The 19,936-nt window shown below is 44.2% G+C and overlaps 1 protein-coding gene across 1 annotated transcript; it reads right to left on the reverse strand.

Moving 5' to 3' along the window:
• Nucleotides 1–207: 207 nt before the first annotated feature.
• On the reverse strand, nucleotides 208–16,841 carry CHRNA1 (cholinergic receptor nicotinic alpha 1 subunit). Its single transcript, XM_058548633.1, has 9 exons — nucleotides 16,799–16,841; nucleotides 11,338–11,483; nucleotides 11,180–11,224; nucleotides 10,011–10,120; nucleotides 7,461–7,656; nucleotides 6,723–6,960; nucleotides 3,871–4,094; nucleotides 2,500–2,739; nucleotides 208–1,908 (listed from the first exon to the last, which is right to left on the reverse strand). Exons 1-9 carry the CDS (start codon nucleotides 16,839–16,841, stop codon nucleotides 1,777–1,779), a joined length of 1,374 nt encoding a protein of 457 aa, XP_058404616.1. The 3' UTR covers nucleotides 208–1,776.
• Between the last annotated feature and the right edge of the window lie 3,095 nt (nucleotides 16,842–19,936).

A 19,936-nucleotide genomic window follows, 5' to 3' on the forward strand; every position in this document is an offset into this window, starting at 1 on the left:
CAAACTGAAACTCTACCTGTTAAGCAATAACTCACCCCTCCCCCTAAACCCTGGTAACCACTATTCTACTTTCTGTCTCTATGAATGTGCCTATTCTTGGTACCTCAGAAAAGTGAATTCATACAATTTTTGTCCTTTTGCATCTGGCTTAGTTCACTTAGCCTGTTTTCAAGGCTGATCCACATTGTAGCATATATCAGAATTGCATTCCTCTTTAAGCTGAATAATATTCCATTGTATGTATATACCACATTTTGCTTTTCCATTGATGGACACTTGGCTTGTCTCCCCCTTTCGCCTACTGTGAATAGTGCTGCAGTGCACATCGTCATACAAGGACCTGCTCAAGTCTCTGCTTTCGGTTCTTTTGGGTACATACTTAGGAGTGGAATTGCTGGATCAGAGGACAATTCTATGCTTAGTTTTTTGAGGAACCTCCAAACTGTTTTCCCTTTAGTTTACTCTAAAATGAAGGCACTCAGTCCTGCCACTGGGGTGTGATAGGGAATCCCATGGAGAAATGGATTGAAACCACCTGGGTTCAGACAGGCTGCCCAGCAGTGCAATTCACAGCTCTCCCCAGTACTGACGTGGGTCAGATGTGTTCTGGTGATCCCAGGGCCATTACTGAGCCCAGGGCTGCACATTTTCTAGTTCTGGGGTGAACTACATAGTGGTTGGAAGGCTGCTATGAAGAAAAATAATTTTCTCTCTTATTCACTTGTTCAGAATTTTAGAAATGGTGATGATATATGCACACATTTCTGATTTCATTTATAGAACTAGAACCCCAAACATGATTGGGATAAGGACTAGGGGAAAAAAGGCAGGAAGTTTAATTGGCAAGGCAGAAAGATGGATGACACCAAGACTGAAGCTCTCAAAACACTGACCAGAGTTACAGAAGGGCCTAGTTTGAGAACCAGGGGTGGCCGGCAGAGCGAGTGAGCAATGAAGTGACCCAGCCCGGAGCTGTTTTGGACTCTCAAAGTCTGGGTTCAAATCTCAGTTCTTCTACTTACTAGTTTGGGCAATGAACTTAACCTCCCTCAAGTCAGTTTTCTCATTTGTAAAAGAGGGACATTAAGAGAGTTACAAGGGTGAAATAAAACCATACATGTGAGACGATTCCCACAGCGCCTGGCCCCCACACTCCATACAGGTTAGGACCTGTTTTCCCTCAAACCCTGAGCATCAAACTCAGGTGCTGTGTTAGACTGGGAAACCCTTCCCTCACTTCCCAGTTCTAGAAATCCACTTTAAAACATGGGTTTTTGATGCAGTTTGTATTTTAGTGGCCATTCTGGAACTTAGTTGCTGCCTTTGTACTGATTCCTTTCTCTCTGAATGAAATGCTTTATCTTTTTGGGACTGGTAGATGGGGCTTTCCTAGTAGGTACAAAACTGGCTTTTAAGCAAAGGATACATTTTTTGCTTAAAAAAATGAAACAAAACAAATCAACAGGAAATCTCAGTTATTCTGGGCAAAACTCTTCCAGGCACCATTGGAAATGAACACTTCTTGTAGCAGTTCTGTTTCATTTACTGAAACAGCCTCACTCTCCAGGCAGAGCAGGACTGAAGGGAGAAGCAATGTGAAGACACCGGAGGCCACAACCTTATGTCAATGCCAAGCAATATCATTAATCATAAACACAGAAAATGAAATGTTTGATAAGTGAGCTTGTATCCCACTAGGCAAATCTTCCTGTCTTTCTTGCCTTTCTCTGCTCTGCCCGGTGCGGGGGCAGAAGTGGGCTGGGCTCAGCTTTCTGCTCACCCTTGCTGATTTAATTCAATGAGCCGACCTGCGAACACAGCCAGGGTTCCGATGATACAGACGAGCATGAAGACTCCAAGGAGAATGTGGTCCATCACCATTGCAACATACTTCCATTCCTCGGCCGCCTGGGAGAGAGGAAAGGGTTAGAATTTCCTTAAGGTGGCCATTAAACTCACAATGTTCACACTGTGCTTCTTCTATGGCCTATTCAGGTTGTAGATCTTGAAGCCCCCAACACCCCTTGGCTGGCATTATGATCTTTATTTTTAGTGTGTGAGGAAGATTAGCCCTGAGCTAACATCCGATGCCAATCCTCCTCTTTTTGCTGAGGAAGGTTGGCCCTGGGCTAACATCCGTGCCCATCTTCCTCTACTTTATATGGGACACCGCCACAGCATGGCTTGACAAGCGATGCATTGTGCGCGCCTGGGATCGGAACCTGCGAACCTGGCCCCTGCATGCGCACGCTGGCACCCGCCCCACCCACCTGCACTTAACCGCCATGCCACCAGGCTGGCCCCTGATCTTCATTTTTTGAATAGATTGTTCACAATGAGATGACTTACTAAGGTGGCCCAGAGGAGGTCACCAGGGGATCTTGGGTCAGTAGCTGCCTCTTAAGCACCAACCTACCCATCAAGCCAAACCCATCAGTCTGCACTCGAGCATCTGATCATTTAAACCCAGAGGTGCGGATTTCAAGCCACAAAGCTTACGTTATTGGACTCCTGGTCAGACTTCATGGTCTCCGCAATGTATTTGACGCCCTCGATGGCACTTTTCACCTCGGGGTGTTTGATCAGGGGAGAGTGGAAGCCCATGGGTGGAGGCCCCGGCTTCCCAGAAATGTCAGAAATATCGATGTCTTCTGTAAAAATCTTTCTGTCTTGTTTTTCTCTGGATGGTCTTTTCATTGTGGAGAAGAACATGATATTTGGGATAGTATCGATAAAAACCTAACACAAAAAAGATGTCTATGTATCAGAATTATTGTCAGCAGGGCAAGCATCAGATTCTAACTTTGTATTAGCAATGTGACCTTAGGCAAGTCACTCAGCTTCTCTGGGCCTCAGTCTTTTTGTCATTAAAACAAGGGACTATACTAGATTTTCTCAAAGATTCCTTTATACATGTCCTTTGGCCTGTGGAATTATTATTGTGATGATTCTGTAATGTGAGCAGTTCGCCACTGGAGGGAGCCTGTGCGCAGCTATCAGACTCGTAAGAACCCAATGACTCTTACAGGCACCGCTATAGGCACCGGCTGCTTTCAAGGCCGTGTGTTCTCATGATCATATGGTTAAAGAAAGGGCCCCTCAGCTGAAAAATATACAAGGTTCTGGCCCCACACAACAGCTAGACTGTTTTCCTCCATTTCTTGTTCCTGAAGAAATACAACATAGGTGTTGCCAGGAGTCACTTAACAGTCTTTACAGAAACAGGGACTGTTTCTCCTCCAAAAAGAATATATTGCAAGCAGTAGTTTGTCAATTCGTGAAAAATATTTTGCATTCTTCACAAAAGACCCTGGAAGTTAGTGTCTCTGTGAAATTTTATCAAAAAACTGACATATTTGAAATGTTAACACATTCTAAATTTCAATAATGTAAATATTCAAGACCAAGTTCCTCACCAAAACTCGCTTTCTGACAATCTCTCATCAAGCCCCCCCTTCAACTCTAGCCCTTGTTCTATTCCCAGCACACGATTCCACCAGCAAAAACTAAAGCAGCCTGTTCACAAATTGGAAGGCATACAAACAGAAATTTCAAGAATTTCACAGCATTTGAATAAAAAGACAGTGATTTATTCATCTTCTCTAATCAAAGAGATTATTTAAGATTGAATTTAGAGGGGGCTTTGCTAATTCTGTTTTTCTTCTCTCTCTAGGGAGGCTACATGAGTTATTCATCCCTGGGAAGGGGCCAAAGAAGGTTCCTTCCAAAAATCCCCTCCAGCCCAGAAAGGACTTGCAGTTCCTAAGTAGTCACAAGTGTTAGCCAGAGTTCTGCTGGCCACGTGGAAGGTAGATGTCCTCGAGATAATGGCTGCCCTGTGCAAAGATTGCAGGGGCCTCGCTCACTCACCTTCCGCACCCACTCGGGCATGACGTGGGTGCTGGGGGAGCGGTGGTGCGTGTTGATGACGATGACGGTGATGATGATGGAAGTGATGACAAACACCATGGTGAACAGCATGTATTTCCCAATCAAGGGCACGGCACTGGAGGTGGAAGGGATCAGCTCCACAATGACCAGAAGGAACACAGTTAAGGACAGCAGGACAGAGATGCTCAAAGTCATCTTCTCTCCTGGACAAAATGAAGAAGAAACACAACAACCCACCAGTTATGGGCTGAATTGTTGCTCCCCCCAAATTTATACGCTGATGTCCTAAGTCTCAGCACCTCAGTGATTGTATTTGGAGATAAGGCCTTTAAAGAGGTAGTTATATAAAAATGAGGTCTTAGGGTGGGCCCTCACCCCATATGGCTGGTGTCCTTATAAGAAGAGGAGATTAGGACACAGATACACACAGAGAGGAAAGACCGTGTGGAGACACAGGGAGAAGATTGCCATCTGCAAGCCAAGGAGAGAGGCACAAGAGGAAACCAACCCTGCCGATACCTTGTTGTTGGACTTCCAGCCTGCAGAACTGTGAGACAGTTATTCCTGTCGTTTAAACCACTCAGTCTGTGGTACTTTGTTATGGCAGCCCTTGCAAACGAATACACCACCAAAACCCAAGGGTGAGTGGAATGTGACCAAAATGTTCTCAAAGCATCATTCTGGGGAAATTTTTTTGGCAGAATTTCCTAGAAGACCTTGGCACCTTAACTTGGCTGACGATGACATGTGGCAGGCATTTCCATTAGAGGCTGCCAAGCAGGAAATGGCTACTTCATCTCGTGCCTCAGAATTCCGTTTCTTGGTGGAACCCAGTTCCACCAAGCTAAGTGGCGAGGTGGACCCTGGGCAGCAGTTTTTCTGTCTGCTGAAAAGTGTCATAAACCTCACAAAACTGAACTGCGGCCTGGCCTGCTTGTTACCCAGCAGATGGATGGGCAGCCCAGAGGTACACGTATAATCTTCTCATTATGGGATCAAGCTGCAAGAACCAAACTGAGAAAAGGACAAAATCAACGATTTCACATCACTGACTTTCTCACTTTCATCTAAGAGGATGATTTGTTTTTCCTTGTTTTGTTTTGTTTTTCATATTAAGGGATCTCCCCACCCCTACCTCTTTTCTCTAGGCCCTGTAATTTCATGGAGAACATTCCCTGTTGGAGTCTTGGTTGGCGAGCATCGCAACCAGGAAGGTCAGGAGCTGAATGGCTCTGTGATGTCTCTATGGGCACTGACCGCCTGAGATGCAGTAGAGCCTTTGGAGAGGACTTCCCTTGGGCCCATCTAGCTGTTTGTGTTCTCAGAAACCCTTGTGTTGCCCTGCTTTCTAGTATGGAGCTTTTCCCATACTGGACCCTTCCAGATACTAGAAGCGTATACAGGATACCAAGCAGATGTAGACAAGAAATTGTCAATTTTACCTGGTGGGTCAGAAAGTCTTCAAACATGAAAAAGAAGACAATTACAAATATGAAATAGTGATCAAGTTATATCAAATTTCTTGATTAATAATAATAATAGCTAACATTTATCAAGCAGTCTTACTGTTCTAAATGCTTTTCAAGTGTAAATCATTTAGTATTTATAGCAACTCTGCTTAGTATCCATATTGCCCTGACTAGTGTTTTCTCTCTTCCCTTTAAGAAGCTTCATTTGAGGGCCGGCCCCGTGGCTTAGCGGTTGAGTGCACGCGCTCCGCTGCTGGCGGCCTGGGTTCAGATCCCAGGTGCGCACCGACACACCACTTCTCCAGCCATGCTGAGGCCGCGTCCCACATACAGCAACTAGAAGGATGTGCAGCTATCACATACGACTATCTACTAGGGCTTTGGGGGAAAAAATAAATAAAATAAATAAAATTAAAAAAAAAATAAGAAGCCTCACTTGACTAGAAAGTTGAAAAAATATTTGTTGTGATCATTTGTTTAAATATGAGTACAATCACTAGAACACATATTCTATGGGGTGAATTCTCTCATTCTCTATTGTATCCCTGCCACATAACAGTTGTTCAACAAATATATGTTGAATGAGTGAATGCATAACTTTTTTTTCTTATTGGAAAACTCAATTTAGACTTTTGTGGATTTTTTTTATCATTTTGATAAAATTGTTACTATCTCTCTTTTTTCCCTCCATGTCTGGCATAAATTGTTTATGAGTGGTGACTTGCTGGCAGCCATATCCTTTTCCCCTTTTCTGTACCATTTTCCCCTTTTCTGTAGATTGTTGGTGTTTGGTGGAATTATGTCACAGATGTGATTACTCAGTAGGAGGTAAGTAAGTTGTCCAGGCTGATATGTGAGAAAGAATTGCCACTTGGGAAGTACGGTCTTGTGTATAAAGATGCTGCCATCTGGAAAACAGATATGCAAAAGCTATTTTCCAGTGGCAGGCAGTGAGCACAAGAGGCAAGGCCTGGATTAGTCAGTATAAAGCAAGTGACTTCACTGGGGAAGTGGCACGGGGAATGTCTGTGATCCATGCCTTACCCAGCGTGTTTCTGGGCACACAGTAGGTATTCCCCAAATAGGTATTGGTGGTTATCCAATTTAACCAGACTGAGCTATGTATGTGCATCTTCAGGGTCATGCTCAACTCTCTCTGTAGTCTGCTCCAGCTGTGAGCTCCACCCACAGTGACTTTCACCACTGCCCCAGACCACTCAGTAAATGCATCCTCCCAGCGATGATGATTTGGGTCCGTCTGCCTGTATTGTTAATCAGCCCGTGATTATTTTTGGCTTCCCCCAAAATAGCAGCATGAGATCTGTCAGCGTCAGCAGCAGCAGCCATGGCAACCGCACCCACCTGAGTCTGTGGGCAGGTAGAACACCAGGCCGGTTAAGAAGGAGAAGAGCAGGCAGGGAATGATGACGTTGACGATGAAGTAGAGGGGCAGGCGCTGCATGACAAAGTGGTAGGTGATGTCCAGGTAGGGGGTGGAGGGGCAGCAGGCGTAGAACACCCAGTGCTTCCAGCCCCGGGACTCCTTGATCACCCACTCCCCGCTCTCCATGAAGTTGCTCAAGTCTGGCTGGTCGCTCTCCTGAGAAGATGGAATGAAACTTTGAAATCCCAGCAACGTCGCCATGAGGAGGGACAGGATTTCATAATTGGCTGTGACAAGGCAACTCTTTCCAGTGCTGTCTGTCACATACCCAGGAGGGACCCTGGGTAACTTCCACTTTGGGGTCTTAGGTTCCTTTCCTATGAAATAAGGGGGTTTGGACTATTGGGATTCTCCATATTGACTGTGCATTCTAGTCACCTGGGAGCTTTAACACATATTGGTGCCCTGGCACCACCACACACTGATTAAATCAGAATTATTGGGACTGAGCCTGGGTATAGGGAATTCATTTAAGCTCGCAGGTGGTTCTCATGTGCAGGGCATTGGAAACCTTCCCAGTCAATTGGGAACATCAAATGAAATGATTCCCAAAGTTCTACCTGGTGCTGAGAGCCTATGATCATCAAGGGGCAGAGTTGGAGACCTGAGTCACACCTTTCCTGAGTCCAACCTTATCACAGAAGGTCACCACCTACCGGGTTGATCACCACCACAGAGCCATCGTAGGTCCAGGTGCCCAGCTTCATGCTGCAGTTCTGTTCGTCAAAGGGAAAGTGGGTGACAATGATCTCACAGTAGCTTTTGAAGATGGCTGGAGGTGTCCACGTGATATGGCCGGTGTAGTCCAGGAGCACTTTGGTGAACTTGACAATGGCAAAGTCACCGTCTGCACTACAATTGGGATAAAAGACGAACATGGCTCCAAGTGATGGATGAGCCTTCAGTTCTGCTTGGGGATGTGAACAGGAGCCAGCTGTTAATTATTCAGGTGCTAATTACAGAAGCTTTCTTTCGGGCAGTGTCGCTTTTACCTATGGCAGTTTCCCAAATTTGTCTGATAATAAGAATTGTTATTGTTTAAAATTGCTAATTTTAAACACTGGGGTAATTGTTTAAAATATAGATTCCTGAGAACCATCTAAGTGTTGAATCAGAACATTTGGTGAAGAACTTGGGAATCTATAGTTTTAAAGGAATAACAGGTAACCCTGATCCACTGCATCCCAGCTTGGTTTCCTCCCAGTCCTCAGTAGTGTTTGTAATGTTAATCTCCACTATCCCTTTTCTGATGTACTTTGAAAGTGAACTGGGAAAAAGCCAGGAATTTTAAATAAAGACACCACCAAGGGCTCATTACTGAGACAAGCAGGTTAAGGAAGAGGTCTATTACCTTTTTAGGAACTATTTAGAAGTCCATGGGGTGGGGCCACAATCTCAGATGCCTCCAGGGCCAGGCAGTCTAGGAGGAGTGTGGGGTGAGACTGTGGTGAAGAGAGCCCCTCTCTCCTCTAAGGAACGCGCCACTCGGCTCTGCCTGTGGCGTCCACGTGGAGCAAAGGCCCAATGTTCCCAGATATTTGGATTTTTCCTAACCAGCTGGAAATTTAGATTTTTTAACCCAAAATTTCCAGATTTTTTTTTTTTGAGGAAGATTAGCCCTGAGCTAACATCCGATGCCAATCCTCCTCTTTTTGCTGACGAAGATTGGCCCTGGGCTAACATCTGTGCCCATCTTCCTCTACTTTATACGGGATGCTGCCACCGCATGGCTTGACAAGCGGTGTGTCAGTGCGCGCCCGGGATCGGAACCTGCGAACCCTGGGCCACCTAAGCTGAGCACATGCACTTAACCGCTGCACCACCGGGCCTGCCCCCTCCAGATTTCTGAGTGTTGGATTTTTCTAGAGAGGCTACAAATCCAGATTTAATGTGATATTTCCTGATTTTCAAATGTTGGCAATAATTTCTCGTTAAAATAATGCTAGATATTAAGAAATAATGAGCCACTTCTGCAGGCCTTAATAAGTAGGCAGTCTACTTGTCCCACAAACAGCCTGTGTCCCAGGGCCTTGGCCAAGAGCAGGGCATTAGAAGAGGTGTCGAACAGGTGGGTGGGGCCTGCTTCAGTGGGCTTTCAGGGACATATGGCACTTACTGGTGCCTCACTTCATAAATCGAGAAATTTTTTTTCCCATTGATTTTTCTTTGGGATGGAGGTGGGGCTCTATCCAGAAATCTACTCAGTTTTGGACCTTCTCGAAAGAACCACAAAGAGCAGAGGGCCATAGGATCATCTAAGTCTCTCCCTATGAGCTAGTAAAACAGGGTTCTCTCCCCAGCAGGGTGTTCCTGAGTGAGCTTGTTAAAAGGCCAGAGGATTTTAATTGCTTCCTTCAGATTCTGTCTGAGAGAGAAAACTAACACAAGACACAGCCCGATCAGCATATTTGCCCAAAAAGGTTACACAAATGATTAGATAGTTTGGCTCAAGCTGGAGTCCCAAGTATAATTGGAAAATATGTAGTAGAAAATCAAAGTTGGAGAGAGTCAGCCTTAAAGGGTATCATTTCTATGCACTAGCCCTCGCTGCCTTCCCTGCTAAGTCTTCTAGAACACACAGCCTGCTGGTCCCAGACCCATGCTGAATGTCAGACCGCAAATCCTCTAGGCCGCCGTCGAATGCTGCTGCCTGGGAAAGATGCTTTTTGAAATGAACATTCCCTGACAAATGAAGGGCATATGATAATGAATGTGTCATTAAACCGGAATGTCTTGAATCACATTATAATTTCACAACGTGCAGTCTGTCACGGAGCCCAGTGGATGGGCTACACAGGCACCCGGGCCATCAGCAGTACTCCATGTCTTGGGATGCCGTGAAGATGTGATGAATAACAATCCCGGTTCAGACCTATTGGTAGGAAGGACATTTAATTCCAAAGATCTCAATTATATGAAGTTTGGGTTCCCTGGATGGTTGCCATACACCCTTCAGGAGCTCTCAGGGATTAAGTGTCCCCCACCCCACAGCCCTGTTTCAATTTGGCTCTGATAATTGTTTCTATTCATAACATGAGACACCATATGGCACCCCTAGCGTGTCAACTTGGCTCTTGGTTGTTAAGGGTTATTTAATGTGAACAGTGGTAAGAAGCATACTGAGAGTGGCAGCCCTGCCATGAGGGCACTCGCCTCCACCTGCCCCAGGAATTTACCCCTCTCCCCGTCCTGTCTGTTTTGCTTACTTGTTATAGAGAACCAAGTCTGGGCGCCAGATCTTTTCTGAGGGAATGTGAATTTTTTTCACGCCGCCATAGTCATCTGGATTCCATTTTAGGTTGTAATCCACCCATTGCTAAAAACGAAGACATTTCACCAATTAAAAAGCTAAAAACATTTTTTAAAAAATCTAGGGTTATCAAGAGCTCTGATGGGTATGGTAATTCAGATGTCGACAGAAGTTGTGCCCCAGAAAGAAAGGTTTGATTCAGAATTCAGCTTTCACTGTAGTAAACAATAACAGCAAACACTTACATAGCACTGACTACATGCAGGCACTGTTCTGAGCACTTCACCTATATTTATCATGTAGTTCTCATAACAATCCTATGAGGTAAGAGTGATTATTGACCCCATTTTACAGATGAGAAGACAAAGGTACTCCCAAGTCATGCCACTGGGTGGCAGCAGATCTATCATGCCACACTGCCCACCCCAGGAAAGGAGAATGACCCCATGGTGAACAATTTCCTCAAACAGGCAACATCATTTTTTTAAAGTATTATATTTTTACCTACATTATAAAAGTAATATATGTCCAATGCAGCAAATTTGGATAACACAATGTTATGGATTAAATTATGTCTTCCCAGAATTCATATGTTGAAGTCCTAACCCCCAGTACCTCAGAATACAACCTTATTTGGAGATAGGGTCTTTACAGAGATAAATAAGTTAAAATGAGGCCGGTAAGGTAGGCCCTAATACAATATGACTAGTGTCCTTATAAGAAGGGGACATTTCAGGAAGAAAGCCATGTGAACATGAAGATGGCCAACTATAAGCAAAGGAGAGGCCTGGAGAAGATTCCTCTTCACAGCCCTCAGAAGGAACCAATGCTGCCAACACCTTGATTTTGAACTTTTGGCCTCAAGATCTGTGAGACAGTAAATTCCTGTTGTTTAAGCCGCCCAGTTTGTGCCTTTGTTATGGCAGCCCTAGCAAACTAATGAACACAGAAAACACACAAAGTAAAGAATAAACACCAGAACATATCCATAATCCCACTACCCCAAAATATCTACCTTTAACATTTTGATACATATCCTTGTTACCCAAATTGACTTCCTCTGGGCCCAGGTTAAATTTCAGGGTAAATAAAAATAACATAAATGCAATTATCTAGCTGAATTACCTGTTTCAGTCGAACATTGGTTGTCACGATCTGATTTACTTCATCCTGAAGAAAGATAAGGCCTCATCTTTAGGGGATAGAGAGGGGAGCAGACGGGAGGATGCTCCAGGGTGAGGGGTTGTGGGTGCTGTGGGAAGCCCGGAGCGCTCTTGCCTCACCACGTTGATGAGCTGTATCAGCTGCAGGCCCACGGTGACCTCCACGGCCTGGTGGTGGTCTTCCACTGGCCGTACCACGCTGTTATAATTTTCAAATAGCTTTGCCACCAGACGGGTCTCATTTTCGGAGCACAGGACGAGGCCAGCTGAGATAGCAAATGACACACACGCTATCAGATTCTGCTCCCCACCCTCCACACACACTAACATGAGTAATTGAGGCATGACCAGCTAATGGAAGGCACACAGACCCCCTTGTGGAAGGGCTCCCAAGGGAAGCTCTTATTGCCTTAAGTTCCCTCCCAAGCGCAGCTGCTGGTGTGGTCCCTTCCCAGTGGGGTGTGCCAGATTATCATGACACTTGTGCTTTGGACAGATGACATTCCTTAATACAGCCTCTGGCCGAATCAAGTGAGCTAGGAACATGCATACACAAGAAGACAGATCCACACAAAAGCCAGTCTCAGTATTTCAGAGTCTGGTCATGGTATAGTGAACTCTTGGATTGGTTGGCCTGAGAGCTCATGATGCTATAAACAGCCAAAAATTGATGCTGGTTCACACCCACTAGGATGGCCATAATTAACAAAATTGAAAATGACAAATATTGGTGAGGTTGTAGAGAAACTGAAACACTCATATGTTGCTGGTGAGAATGTAAAATGGTGCAGCTGCTGTGAAAAACAGTTTGGCAGTTCCTCACACAAGTTACACGCAGAGTTACTATATGACCTAGCAATTCCACTTCTGGGTATATCCCCAAAAGAAGTGTTCAAAAACTTATACATGAATGTTCATACCAGCACTATATACAATAGCTAAAAGATGGAAATAACCCAAATGTCCATCAACAGATAAATGGATGAACAAATTGTGGCATATCCATGTAGTAGAATATTATAGGGCCATGAAAAGGAATGGGGTATTGATACATGCTACAACATGGATGAACCTTGAAAACATTATGCCAAGTGAAAAAAGTCAGACACAAAAGGGCATATATTGCATGATTCCATTTATATAAAATGTCCAGAATAGGTAAATCCATAAAGACAGAAAGCAGATTAGTGATTACCAGGGACTGAGGGGACAGGGGAATGGGGAATGATTATTAATGGGTACAGGGTTTCCTTTTGGGGTGATGAAAAAATTCTGGAATTAGATAGTGGTGATGCTTGCGTAACAGTGAATGTACTTAATGCCACTGACTTATACAGTTTAAAACGGTAATTTTATGTAATATGTATTTTACCGTGGTAAATTTTATGTAATGTGTATTTTACCATAATTTTAGAAAATATTGCTGCTGGTGGGTACATGTCCCAGTTAAGTTGTTAAGACAGAGTAAAAACTGTGTGCTTTGCTGACCTGGATTTGGGGCTCCTATTTGGAGCACAAGTGATTCCAAGGAATCTTGACTGCATTTTCCTTCAGGATGGAGAGCAATTCAGCTAATATTCCCGAAGCCCACAGCCCTTTTAGTCCAATGTTATGTGGTCCTCACCAGCCTCCGGTGAGGCAGGCAGGCAGCAGACATTCTCACCTGAGATTCTGAGAGGTTGGATGACTTGTCCAAGGTCATGCAGCTAGGGCGAAGCTCCAGTTAGAGTCCTGTCATTCTGCATTGTGCTCCTGCCCTAACTCTTAATATTATGAGTGTGTTGTGGGCTGTCCTGGAAACTGGACAACTGCATGTACCATTATTCCTACGAGAAAATGTGTTCCAAATTCCAACAAGTGCCTTACGAAGGATCTTTGTAACTCAAGCCTTACGTGGATTGGGGACTGCCTGTTCAGGGCTGGGAGAGGAAGTAGACACACGATCCATTTGCCGTGATTCATGTAACCAGATCTCCCCTTTCCGCAGGTTATTGCTGAAACCCTCACACCTTTTCCCTGTGCCAAGACAACTTTAAAAATGGAATGCGTGATGTGCTTTCCCATTTTCCCCAGTAGTATTAACCTATCACCTCTAAGATGGGTTATTATTTTTCTTTATTATTTTTCTCCTTGGATCCTAAGTTTGAAAGAGTTTGTCAAGAAAATAATTATTAAGTAAAAATTACTTTTTCTATTTTTATTAATCAGTAAAAATAATAACTAACATATTCAACTTGTTACGTGCCAGACACTCTTCTATGTGCTTTGTATATACTAACTCTTTCAATCCTCACAATTGGGTGTGTTAGGGACTGCTATTGTCCTCACTGTACAGATGAGGAAATTGAGGCACAGAGAGGTTAAGTAACTTGCCCAGATTTCATACATGGTGGAGCCACCATTCAAGCCGAGAGCCCACGCTCTCAATCACTATTTCTCATCCAGGACTTTGGATCAGCTTGAAACAACCAATGTTATGCAATGAGTTGATACATTTTCATCCCTCAAAAGTGTGTTTTAATTAGTCCATAGATCTTTATTAAAGGCCCTGTGTTTGTATTATCTTTGTGAATCCTTATAACAATCCTCTGAGGTAGGCCTTTGCTCTACTTTACGAATGAAAGAGCTGAGGTTGGGACAGCTGAGCAATGTACTCGTGGTTCCCAGACGGTTAGGGCGGGATTGCAAACAGAAGCAGTCTGACAGCAGGGTCTGGGCGTTTTACCACCTCCCTAAGGTAAATGTCTCCTTTCCGTTCAGATTTTGAAGCTTTCAGTGAAGCTTTTCAGTGGAGAATAAATATCTCCATTATGACTTTCCTGGACTCAATGTAGGGAACCCCTGACCTCGCCTACCTCTTCATTTCTAGTTTCCCAAATTTTCTGAACCCAAAAGGGTCCAAGAGCGTCCAAAGTGCCCAACCAGGCAGAGCTTTCACATGGCATCTCCCCGAAACCACCTGCATTTGAGGACTGTGGAGCGTGTTTTCCCAGTTTTACAGTTCCCCATTGAGCCCCTGGGACACGACAATCCTTTTGTCTGCGTGCCTTGACTATCCCAGGCTCCACCCAGCCCATGGTGGGACAGGGGACTGATATGGGTCACTGAGTGCCTTGGCCACTGAGTTTGAAGCTATTGCTTTGGCATTGCCCTGGGCTGCTTATTTTTAAGTGACTGTTTATTCCAGTTTGACAGGAAGAACATACTAGAAAGCAACGGATAGAGCAGATGGTCAGCATTATGTAGCAGGAAAACTATGCAGGCCAATCCTGTGGTCCACCAGGGAGACGTGGAGGCCTGGGGAGGACATGGCCAGCATTCCAGTTACATTCATTTCCTCCTCTCCCACCCTCACCAATAACAAGCGGCCTTGTTCCTTCCGTAATTACTTTCTAAGGAATTTCCGAAGAGGTCTCCATTACTTAGATTGGCTTCACTGGTATTCTTTTCTTTTCTCCTGCCTAAAGCTGGGTAGAATGATAGCAACCTTACAGGTCTTGAAGTCAGAACTCTATGATTCTGTTCCCATTTCCAATATGATCTGGAGAGTTGGACCAATTCTTCATGGATTCAGTAAATACTTTCTTTAAAAGGCAGGATGTAAATTAACAAACATACAGACAAACAAATAAATAATGTCAAAGTCTCCCTGTTCAGCAAAATCATCTTGGTAATCTTTAGTCAGATGGTGGTAACATTAATTCATTCATCAAACATTTGTTGAGCACTTACTGTGTGCAAAGCACTGTTTTAAGAGCTTTGAGATGTTCAAAGGTGAATTTGACAGGAATCCTGTCTTCCTACCCTCATGGAGATTGACATTTGTCATTTACATAAATAACTACGAGCAATTTGGAAAGTAATATGCCATAAGAAAGGTGGTAATGAAGTGCTTGGGAGTCCGAAGATGGAGGAGAGGAAGAGGTTGTAATGGAAGGTGCTATATAAACAGAGCAGGAATCATTATGTGTTAAGCTAAGACAGGAAAAAGTGTCCCTGATTTGAATGAGAATTTTGCCCACCAGGGACTGATTCTAAGTAGGGGAACTCAGCCACAATTTCAAAGTGTTCTTTTTGTGCCATACTGGTTCAGTCTGTATTTTTACGTGGGAAACAGCCTGCTGGGTTGGGCAAAAGGAATTCTGTACTGTCACTGGTCACCTCGGGTAATTCTTATCTCAACCCGGTGCTGTGTCTCTTGCTACTTTTGGCAATTTCAGGCTGTTTTCTGACTGTGCACCCAAGAAACGGAGTCTCCAACTGATCACATTCCAAAATTTATAAATTAAGTGACATTGAGCAGGTCAGTTCAGGTTTTCAGATCAGTTTTCCTATAATAAAAAATGGAAGATGTTGGACTGCCTCGTCTAGCTCTAAATTTCTATGAACCACCCATGTGAATTGATACCAGCAAACTTTAGGTTTGATCTAAATACATATCATATAATTTTTAAAATAACTAAACACACATTTTTGGAGGTCTTTGGTGTCCTAAGAGATCTCTTAAAGATTTTTATTCATAAGCATATCACTTAAGAATTTTCAATGAGTGTAATGTTTGCAAACACACACACCACCACCACCACCACCACCATCACCACCACCACCATCACCAGACCAGCTCTGGTTGGATCAAGTCCGAATCCCACAGGATATAATTTATCCGAGTTCAGGCTATTTCCCTCAACTCTGCTATTGAAATACATTAATAATAAAGCTCTTTACCTCTTTTGCCCAGAAGGCCTGTGTCTGTCAGAGCAATATTAGAGAAGGGAAATCACAGAATACCAGCTGCCTTGTTTCTCAGTTGGGATGACATCACCAGCCAACTTTTACATGCAGCAATCGGCAGATATCTCCCATTTCCCTCTACCGGAAGTGTGGGATTCAGGATAGCGTTTCAGCTGCTGTGTTGTGACACATTCCAGAGTTGAATGCAGGTCAAGGGCTGTGCAAGGTTTTATGGTTTCAATTCAAACCCAAAGCTACATATAGTAATATCCTTTTTAAAAAAAGCACCCAGGAATGCATTCACATGACTTTTTTTTTTTTATAACTTTAGGAGTTTAAAAATTACAAAATATTTCATCTTTTATGGAGAGAGTTTAGTTACAATTATGAATAGGTTTCTCTCCCCAGCACACGTAGCTGTCAATCAATCCTCTTCATTATCAGAATTCTCCTAGAGCAATAAAAGGACTTGTTAACCGTATTGTTTTCACTTATTAGACGCCACTCTAAGTCCCCGTAGTTGTTCAAATATGAAAGCAGCTCCAGGATGGTAGAAGTGGTCCTGAATCTGATTGTAGAGGTGAGTCGGATGCCAGGCACTGATGGAGGGAGGGACTTGCATGTCTACTTTGCAGCTTTTGACCAGGCAGCTCCTATTCTAATTGGATAACATAAACTAAAAATCTTTATCCACAAACCCAATCAAGCCAGCATTGGTGAGAAACTGACAGAGCAGCCTCGGGCTGGTGAAGCCCTGCCATTCTGTGTTCCCATCAAGGAAGTAAGACTCTAGTTTGGGAGCTTCTAGTGCTTCAGCCTCAGAGGAGAGCCCCCCAACCCTGGCACGTACCTGAACAGAGGCCGAGGAGCAGGAGGAGCAGCCGGGGCTCCATGGGCTGTGGGCGCTGGCGTGGACTGGTGGCAGACTGGTGGCCTGTGCTGCTCGCTGGTATTCTGGCTGGACACTCGGCTGCTAGAGGATTTGGAAAGTGAGTCGGGTCAGCGGAGCTATTGTTTTACACCACCTGTTTGCGGCAGTGACAGCTGGGCGGCCCAGAGCCCTGGAGCCCAGGGAGTTGCCGAGGGCCTTACGTTATTACAGGGTGCCTTACTTTATACAATTGCTATACCCTCGACAAGTTGAGCGTGAACTGCATTGTGTTTTAATGCAACATGAGAATAAAAAAACTTACAGTACAGAAAGACCGATTTTGAATGGTGAGCAGCCCGCTCCCTTTTGTGTACACCAGAACCTCATCTACTTGGATTGATTTGATTAGGGTCACTTGGTCTGAGTAGATAGTCAGCTGTGTGTGTAAGACACCGATCATCCTAAATCACAAAAGTCCACACTCTACACACAGGAAAATTCATTTGCTGTGAGGGTCGAGATTGCCTGGGGCTTTTGTGACAGAATGAATTTGAGAAGAGTGTGGCTAGTGCTAAATCTGCTGTGGGAGCGTTCCCTGTTTGATTGGATTTGGTTTTTAACAAAGAAGGCTTCTTCCATAAAACTGGTTATACTGTACCCCGGGGTGGCTGTTCCAACCCCTGTCTCTGTGTCAGGCAACACCATCCCACCGTGAGGCATTAGCCAGAGCAAATTGCCCACCTCCCACATCCTGTTATTCAAGAGAAGAGTAATTAACGGGAAAGTGGTCCACTGCACAAGCAGTTGTTCTAGGTTCCTACTTCCTTCCTTCCATTCCTCTGCCTCCTCTCACTCAGAGAAGCAAAGAGCAGCGTGGTTCAGCTTTTCAATTCCTTTGTTTAAAAAAAATAAAAATCCTAAAATCCAGCAGTTACTAATTGCTCAGTCTGAGAATTATTTTACCAAAATGGGGAAGGAAGCAGTTATTTAAAGACACCCTGCCTGCTCCTTCCTTGCTTCTTTCCCAAATTGAATCAGTTGAGGAAGGATCTCAAGCCTATGTACAGCATCCTGACAAACCCACCGTTCCAGGGAGTCCAAACAGATAATTAGAGAAAGGGCTTGGAGGGTAGAGGAGAGAATCGCACATTTGCGTTATTTATATTTTCTCTGTTATACTTGTGGGAGACCAGCTAACTGTCCACTAAAAAACTGGTTCTTTCCCTTCACATAGCATAGCACTGTGGCTCCCTAACCAGGAAATACATCCCTGCACCCTACCTCTTCCATCTAGATGGAGACATGTGACTGAGTTCTAGAAAATGAAACGTGAGGAGAAATTTTATGAGACTCACAAACCTCCCACCAGAGCGCATCCATGCTCTTCTAGTCTTCCTACTGGCTGGAATGGGCATGACCCCCAGGGCGACCTTGGAAACCACATGTTGAGGGGGCTTTGCTTTTGACATCCTGGAACCTGAATGACTTCATGGAGGAGGGCAGCCTGTTGACCTGGTCACCACCCAGCTCTATTTCATGAGTGAGGACAGAACTTCTATTGTGTTAAGCCATTGAAATTCTTGGGTTTATTTGTACAGCAGCTAGTATTATCATTATTAATATAAAATTTAGTCCCTTGCATTGGGGTCCTGTGGTTAAAAATAAATCCTAAAATATGTAGCACTACAGAGGAAGGCAAGAAAACTGGTATTGGAGACTGAAAATATAAAGACCCATGTTATATAATAACAAACTGTTTAATAACACTGTTGTCTTTAATTACTTAGTGAGTACAGAGTGTGTACTGAGCCTGTGGCTCTAGAAGAGGTTGGAAAACCCAAAGTTAGTACATGTCGGTTCTTCTTGGCTTTGCTTAGTGAGTCAGTAGAAGGAAGAGTCAACTTCAGGCAAGAATTGGCTGGTTCGAGAGCAGAAATGAAAGGGAATAGAATGAGCCCAGAAATCTGGAGCCTTTTGCTTTGAACCCCAAAGAGTAAACGATAACACAGAAGAAAGTCTTTGAGCAACAAAAACCCATTAAGACTTCTCACTAAAGAGAGAGTTTCACCACTGAAGCAAAGATCAGTTTAAGGGTGCTTTCTTCACACTCAAGCCTATTTTTTTCCAGATGGCTTCAAGATGGCTGCCATTAAGTTGAAGGAGAGAGGCATAGGGGTTAGAATGCCAGACAGAAATCAAGCTTGAGAATCATGCCCAGTAAAGAACCCTAATGTGTGCATACTGGCACGTGGAAATGACTGCAAACAAATATTTCAGAAGCTTACTAAGTATTTGAAGGAATGAACCCAGACTACAAAAACTTCGGTTGTTCAAGTCTTAAAACAGTCCTTGGGTGCCCAAACATGCACCTGCAGAAAGCAGGCTATGACATCTGCACAGTCTCCCAAAGAGGGCACTCTCCCCGTTGACCACTTCAGGCGTGGCCATGGAGGTGAGTGGACAAGCAAGACCCTCCCAGGGGGCATAGCCAGGAGACACAGAGAGCAATGGACAAGGGAGCTCCTCCCAGAGGGTCTAGTCAAGGGAATCATAGCAGACCCTCTCAGTGCCCACCCATGTCCTCTTGGTTTTCACTTCTGCTGAAGAACTCTGCTTACTGCCAACACCAGCCACCCTCTGCTTGAGGGATTTTTTTTTTTTTTTTTTTTCTGGCTATAGGAACACATGGGACAGGCTGGAAGTGCAAGAGAGTTAATGTCCCCAGAAACAGCCTTCAGCCACTGTCAGAGGGTAAATACCCCAGCATCCTTGTCCCTTGGATGGCTAACTCTGAGGATACTCTGAGCTGTGTCTCAGAGTTCATCCATGGGATTGAGCCCCATTGCCCCTGGTGGAAAAGGCTTGACAACCCTTCCTCCTTATTGGCTTTCTTCTCTTCTCACTTTCTCCACTCTGTCACCTCTCAGTTAAACTCCTTACAGGGTCTGCTTTTGGGGGAATTCAAATCAAGACAGAATTTCTCCCACTATCTGGACAGGGGATCTTCACAATGTTGTAAATGGGTGCCTTTTCCACATTTCTACCATTTTACCAATTGTCCTCTATAGATGAACAGTTAAAACTCTAGACTAAAAAAAAAATTATTAAAACTGCTAT

The sequence above is a fragment of the Diceros bicornis genome, chromosome 10 (assembly GCF_020826845.1).
Source record: "Diceros bicornis minor isolate mBicDic1 chromosome 10, mDicBic1.mat.cur, whole genome shotgun sequence".
Classification (NCBI taxonomy): domain Eukaryota; kingdom Metazoa; phylum Chordata; class Mammalia; order Perissodactyla; family Rhinocerotidae; genus Diceros; species Diceros bicornis.

What these genes read in the sequence shown, in the direction of transcription:
- CHRNA1 (XM_058548633.1), bottom strand. Translation starts at nt 16,841, where the DNA reads ATGGAGCCCCGGCTGCTCCTCCTGCTCCTCGGCCTCTGTTCAG. An exon ending in TGATACAGCTCATCAACGTG is followed by an intron (nt 11,225 to 11,337) that starts GTGAGGCAAGAG and finishes ATCTTTCTTCAG; the next exon opens with GATGAAGTAAATCAGATCGT. An exon ending in CCAATGTTCGACTGAAACAG is followed by an intron (nt 10,121 to 11,179) that starts GTAATTCAGCTA and finishes CTTCGTTTTTAG; the next exon opens with CAATGGGTGGATTACAACCT.